The following is a 6,000-nucleotide window of genomic DNA, read 5'->3' on the forward strand; positions in this document are numbered from 1 at the left end:
ATCCCGGAGACGGAGCAGCACCGCCCCTGGCGAGGATGGGACATGGGGCATCGGATGGGTTACGGACCATGGGATGGGGCCGCTCCTGGGCTCTGCAGCCCCCTCGGGGCAGGGGGAGCCCCCAGCCCTTGTGCCCCGCAGCAGCCGCGAGCTGCAAGCCGGCACCGGGACTGYGGGAGTTGAGCAAGCGTCGGCTCCCTGAAGCTGTGACGAGGAACGAGTGGGAAGTGGGTGTCAGGAGAGGCACGAGCCATCCTACGGTCACGGCGAGTGAAAGATCTGGTTTGAGGCAATCGAGGCAGATCCTGCCCCGAGGAGCAGAGCCCTGGCCGGGCACCCCGTGCTCGGCAGCGGTTGCAAAGTGCTTTCAAAATATGCATTTACTGGCAGGCGAAGCAAAGGGCGAGCGCCGGGCTGAGGCAGGGCCGGGCACGGCAGGGAGGGTCACGGCGTGGTTGGCCACGTTTCACCGTGGGTTTTAGCCCAGGATCAGAGCAGGACGCGAGTTCTGGCTGAGCAGCCCCTGGACCTGGTTTCAGCCCCGGGTGCCGCTGGTGGCTTTTGCTGCTGAGGGGCATCAGATGGGCGACGCTCCAGCTGCAGGGACGCAGGAGCCGGGGCAGTCCCGTGGGGAAGGCACGGCCCTGCCCTCCGGCTCGGGCCACAAGCAGGCGCTTGGTCACGTCGGGCGGCTCCCAGCTCGCCGCAGCTTGGCAGGCCCTGGCTCTGTCCGGCAGCACGAGGGGAGCCGGGAGCCGGCTCTGCAGGGGGCGGATCTGAGCGTTGCATTCGCCTCTGCTGCCGCTGCTGCGATTGCGCCGGGGCGGCGGCGTGCTCGGCCCCGCGGGGCGGCAGCAGCTGAACGCGCTCGCCCCAGCGCAGCCGGGAGGGGGAAGCCTGCGAGGAGCAGGGCCGGCATCCCAGCGCGTTTAGTGCCCAGGGAACCGGTCTGCTGGGAGAGCTTAATGTGGGGCCATGGCTGCCTTCACCCCCGGTCCATGGGCATCACTGCTGCACAGCCCTGCCGAGGTCCAGACCCTCGCTCCCTGCTGGAGCTCACCAGGGTTCGGGTCAGAATATTTTACTGCTGGAAACCCCTGAGATGGGAAACGTGCTCCCTGGGAACTCATCACTTGCACTGCCCCCCCCCCCCCCCCGGCCGGGGCAGCTTGTTTCCCCAGCGTTTGATCTCCGCTGGATGACGGGTGATGCAGGGGTTCAGGCAGGAGCCTTGTGGGAAACTCTGAATTTTGAGTTCTCACTGGGATTCAGGGGGAAAAACTTAAACCTCAATTTCCCATGGGGTAGAAGCTCATTATGTACATAGCGAGTTCTGCGTGTAGTTTTTTCTAAGAGCCCCCTGGCTTGTCCTCGTGGTGGAGACTGTGTCCAGGTGTGAATTGTCCATGTGGGTGTTAATGCATTTTCCTGCCCATGGGTGATTGTGTCCAGCACGGACAGGGGGAGAAGTGGGGCAAGGACGAGCCCTCCACCCCTGTCACCTGTCCTCCCGCACCACTGATACGGACGCGAACGGAAGCGCCGGGATAGGAAGGACTCCGAACTTCAAGGAATGCTTTATTGTCTCATGAGCGGGAGAGATTCAAGCAGACGGACAGTAGCTAGAGCCCGGTTGTCCCAGGCGGAGCCGGTCGGGTCGAGCTGCCGGGCTCAGTCGGTCTCCGGCGCGCAGCGGTCGCTCCCGTGGATGATGCGGTGGGCGTCGTCGGTCACCTTGGCCAGGACGATGCAGAACTCCTCGAAGCTCAGCTCACGGTCCTTGTTTATGTCGGTCTCTTTGAAGAGCTCTTTCAGGTAGCCGCGGCGGTTCCTGTCCTGCAAGGGGGGGGGGGGGGGGGGGGGGTGCGTTAGCCTGCCTCCCCCCAGGCTGCGGACCCGCTGGTGGAAACGGAGCCAGCTGGGCTCTTGCACGCCCAGGGAAGCGTTTGGAAGCTGCGCAGTCATCATGACCCCCTTTGCTTTGCGATTAGCTCCTAAATAACACCCCGGATGGAGATGCTCCCCCCCCCAAGCCCCCTCGGCAGCACGATCCCCCCCCTGCGCGTGCGGGTGGGATGAGCACGGGTGGCTCCGCGTGGGCACGGACACGCTGGTTCGGGGCACAAACCCGCTCCCTGGGCTGCAGTCACCCCGAGACCGACGGGAAGGGCAGAGCCGCGGAGCGGGATTCCCGGCCCAGCCCTGGGGAGGGGGTGCGTCCCGGAGCCTCCCCGCTCTCCAGAGCGTCGCCCGGCTCGCGCCGCCGCGGCACTCACGCAGGCCGCCAGGAAGGTGGGCGCCTGCTCGGTCAGCAGCGACTGGAAGTCCTTGTAGCTGAGCAGGTCGAGCTCGCCCTCCCTGCTGCTGTAGCGGTGGAAGATGTCCACGATGCCTTTCAGGGCCATCTCCAGGGTGCAGTTTCCCGGGAACTGCCGGGGCTGGGAAAGGGTGGTGGCGGACATGGCTGGGCGCTCGGGATACCTGCGGAGAAACCTTGTGGCCGTCGGGTGCGGGGCGAAGCCCCTTCGCCAGGTGGATGCTCTCGGCCCGGGCACCCGCCGGGGTAAATCCCCTGCCCGAGGGGGGCTGCGGCGAGGCCGGAGCGCTCCCGCAGCTCCCCGCCGGCAGCGCCTCCGTGCCCACGAGCCATTAGCAGCTCCCTGACGCCGAGCGCATGATGAGTGGTTTTAGGAATATCACCGTCTTATGGCTTCACTCAACCACCTCTAATTTTAGCTTTGCCCAGGAAGTGGCTTAGCCTTGCTGGCCTGAAGGCATTTTACAGGCGAGTCGGACAAACCCGTCGGGTTGCAGTCGCGTATCTATAATGCACCACTAGCAGCAGGGCTGGCTTGAAGTTGAGGGAGCGAAGGCGGCTCGGTGACGGGCTCTGCACATCTCCATCTCCCCCATCCCCTTGGGCTGAAAACCCTCCCGCGCCGGGGACACGAGCGCAGGGAGCCCCTGCTCTCAGTGCAGGTGACACCCACGAAGGGCGCTCTCCTTGCCGGCCGGAGCGCCTGCACTAGACCCAACATGGAAACGCCATCGTTTTTTAATGGCAAAAAGCCTTGTCGTAGCCAAAACCACCTCCTCCCCCTGCCCAGGTGGGAAGCGTGGCCCTGAGATCAAATATGCACGGCGTGGACTGACACGCCAACCCGCTTCTCCCTCGTCTTCTAACGAGCTGCAAGAGCCATTGCAGTGTCACTTACCCTGGTCTCGAGGAGGGTTTGCAGAGGACGGGTTGGCTGTGGTGATCCGAGAGCCCGGGCTGCCCTTTTATACACCTCCGAGGCCCTCTTTCATCAGCGAGCGGGACACACCTGCGGCAAGCAGCAGCTTGAATTAGCATTTCCAGTACCTGGAAATTACAAGGTGGGAGGTTTTGAACCCCTCCCTGGCTCAGTCCACTGCGCCTAGTTCCCGGTAGCGCCCGCCGGGCCACGGAAAGGCTCCCTTCGCGCCCCGCCACCCTCCCCGAGGGGCCGCGGCRCGGGGGAAACGCTGGATGTGCTTTTGTAACCCCCAAAGGAGCAAGTGCGTTTGGACAAGACTTGCTGAAACTTTGCAGGTTTTGTAACGTTCAGAGTTTTTGTCCTCTCCGCTCTCGAAGAGCGGTGGACTGCGGCGGAAGGAGGACAGCTTTCTCCTGCCGTTGCTCTTAATGTGATCCCGGGCTCTGCATTTTCTGCAGTACTAACTGGTTAAACACCAGCAATGATGAAGGTTGTATCTACCTTTCAATAAGTTACTTTTCCCAGTGATTTTCTAGCACATTGCTTGTGCCACTTGTTTCCCTTTTTCTCTGGAAACATTACAGAGGAAATCAGGCTCGAAACAAGAAAACCGGCTGTCTGGGTCCTCGCAAGCTGGAATATTACCCAGCAAGTGTTTTGCAACAGCAGGTCAATGCCACCACTCTTGCAGGGCACGAACAGGTACTGGAAGCAGAACAGGTACTGGAAGAATGACGAAGACACTATGAAGAGATGTAAAAATAGCACAGTAGGTTCCAGGAAGAGGGTAGGGACAAAAAAAAACCTGACAGGGTCACCATTCCTGTTTGAGGGTGCTTCTGCAAGCCCTGGGGGGGAGCATGAAAATCTGTTGCGTGAGCTTTGTCCTGCTGTCCCTGACTCATCTTATTGTCTCCTTATCTTCCCCCTCTTCTCCTTGGGGACTGTTGGCAATCCGAAACTGCACCCTCGTTCCCCAGCTGGGCTTGCAAAGCTGCAGCCGGGGCTGTTTGCCCTGTGCACCGGCACCTTCCTGCTGTGGCGTGGGGCGGCCGGCCGGTCCCAGGGGGGCAACGGAGGCTGCGCCGACCTCCACCACGAGCAGGGACGGAAGGGGAGCGATGCCCTCCGGGAAGGTGCCTTGGGTGGGTGAGAGGCCCCTTGCTGCAAGGAGCTGGGGGGATGCTGAGGTTTCCCCACCAGCCCTGGGGGCAGAGAGCTGCTCCCCCATGGTAACATGCAGAGAGCCATGCTATGAGGAGCAAATAACCCCACTTGTTCTTGCTCGTGATCCAGGCTCCTGGTTTCATCCTGCACCAGCAGCCTCAGCACCTCCAGGGGCTGCGGGTTTCCCGCTTGGACAGTGGGCAATTCCCAAAGGGCAGAGACCCTCTTCTCCTCTTGGGCCTCCCGTCCCCGGGGTGGCTTGCAAGTGTGTTGCTATCAGTAAAAACCCGTGGGTTTCTCCTGCAGAGGTCACAGCAGTGCGGGGCCGAGCCCGAGGAGCACCAAGCCCCCAGGCCCTGCTCCTGTCCCGGCGCCTGCAGCCCTGACCGGGACGCCTGAGCCGGCTCCCGGCAGTCCGCCCGGTCCATGCGGTGGTGGGGCGCTGCGGGACAGGACGTGCCGCGAGGCCGGGAGCCGCCGGACCGTGCTGCCCTGCCGCAGCTGGGACAATAACGCTATTGTGTCACGTCGGCTCCGGCAGCCGTGCGGCTCCCCTCCGTCTCCTCGCCTCCCGTCCCATGGGCTGAGCGTGCAGCCGCGGCGGTGCGGCGGTCGGGATCCCAGCCTGCGGTGAGGCCGGGCGCGGGAACTGCACAAACCAGCCCCCCCCGAGGCAGCGCGTCCCTTGGTCTGCGAGGAGACGCGGCGGCAGGGCCCAGGCGTCCTGGCTCCCCGCCCTGCAGGGAGCAGAGTCCCCCTTGGGCCACCTTCCCCTCCCCATTGCTCCCTGTGCAATCTGCATTTAACCCCCGCAGCTGCGGGCTGGGGCGATGTGCACAGCGCGTCCACCAGAGACAGCAGGACGCAGATGCATTTGGTGCTTGGAGAAAGAAATTTTATTTCAATACCGAGGGCAGAAGCAAACAACAGAGCAGGAAGAGCACAAGCCCATGGGCACGGTCACCCCGGGAACCGCTTCAGTTTTGGGGGCCGTGGCCATGGTCGTGGCTGTGGCCGTGGCTGTGGTCATGGCCCTGGCCCTGGCCGTGGCCAGGCTCATTGGGATGCTGGTGGGACCTCTTATGGGCTTCGATGGCTACGAGATTCAGCGTGGTCAGGAACTCGGTGAACTTCAGGCGACCATCACGGTTGTGGTCGGCTTTGACGAAGAGCTGGTCAATGTAGGCATCGATGCCCAGGCCAGGCTGCAGCAGGAGAAACCCAAAAAAGAGCCGAGCTGAAGCACGGCAGGGCGCAGGATCGCCCCGCGGGGCTCGCCCACCGCCCCCCAGCCCGGTCCCTGCGGGAGCTTGGGGGGGGTCGATGCAAAGGCTGAGCAGTTTCAGGAACATCTTAGCAATCCGCCTCCCCCTCGGGCTGCTCCCGGGCTCCCGCGTGCCCCCGGGAGGCCACCGCCCGGCAAGCTCGCGCTCGCCCTTACCGGCTTGGTGTTGGTGAGGAAGGGCTTGGCGTTTTCCGTCAGCAGCGCCCTGAACTCCCCCCTGCTCAGGTAGTCGTCCAGGGGCTTCTTGACGGAGTACTGGTGGTAGATGTTGATGGCGCAGTCCAAGGCGAGCTCCAGGTCGGTCTTCAT

At 63.3% G+C, this 6,000-nt stretch overlaps 2 protein-coding genes across 2 annotated transcripts; both read right to left on the reverse strand.

Annotated features, from left to right (window-relative positions):
- Positions 1 to 1,671: 1,671 nt before the first annotated feature.
- LOC112973243 (protein S100-A7-like) lies at positions 1,672 to 2,462 on the reverse strand. The gene is made up of 2 exons (XM_026080898.1): positions 2,277 to 2,462; positions 1,672 to 1,836 (listed from the first exon to the last, which is right to left on the reverse strand). Exons 1-2 carry the CDS (start codon positions 2,460 to 2,462, stop codon positions 1,672 to 1,674), a joined length of 351 nt encoding a protein of 116 aa, XP_025936683.1.
- Positions 2,463 to 5,383: 2,921 nt separating this feature from the next.
- LOC112973244 (protein S100-A12-like) lies at positions 5,384 to 6,000 on the reverse strand. Its single transcript, XM_026080899.1, has 2 exons — positions 5,848 to 6,000; positions 5,384 to 5,611 (listed from the first exon to the last, which is right to left on the reverse strand). Exons 1-2 carry the CDS (start codon positions 5,998 to 6,000, stop codon positions 5,384 to 5,386), a joined length of 381 nt encoding a protein of 126 aa, XP_025936684.1.

The sequence above is a fragment of the Apteryx rowi genome, unplaced genomic scaffold (assembly GCF_003343035.1).
Source record: "Apteryx rowi isolate R43461 unplaced genomic scaffold, aptRow1 scaffold_530, whole genome shotgun sequence".
NCBI classification, from domain to species: Eukaryota; Metazoa; Chordata; class Aves; order Apterygiformes; family Apterygidae; genus Apteryx; species Apteryx rowi.

Coding starts and splice junctions, on each gene's coding strand:
- LOC112973243 (XM_026080898.1), bottom strand. CDS start 2,462: ATGTCCGCCACCACCCTTTCCCAGCCCCGGCAGTTCCCGGGAAACTGC. Junction 1,837..2,276: donor CCACCTTCCTGGCGGCCTGC/GTGAGTGCCGCG, acceptor CCCCCCTTGCAG/GACAGGAACCGCCGCGGCTA.
- LOC112973244 (XM_026080899.1), bottom strand. CDS start 6,000: ATGAAGACCGACCTGGAGCTCGCCTTGGACTGCGCCATCAACATCTAC. Junction 5,612..5,847: donor TCCTCACCAACACCAAGCCG/GTAAGGGCGAGC, acceptor CTCCTGCTGCAG/CCTGGCCTGGGCATCGATGC.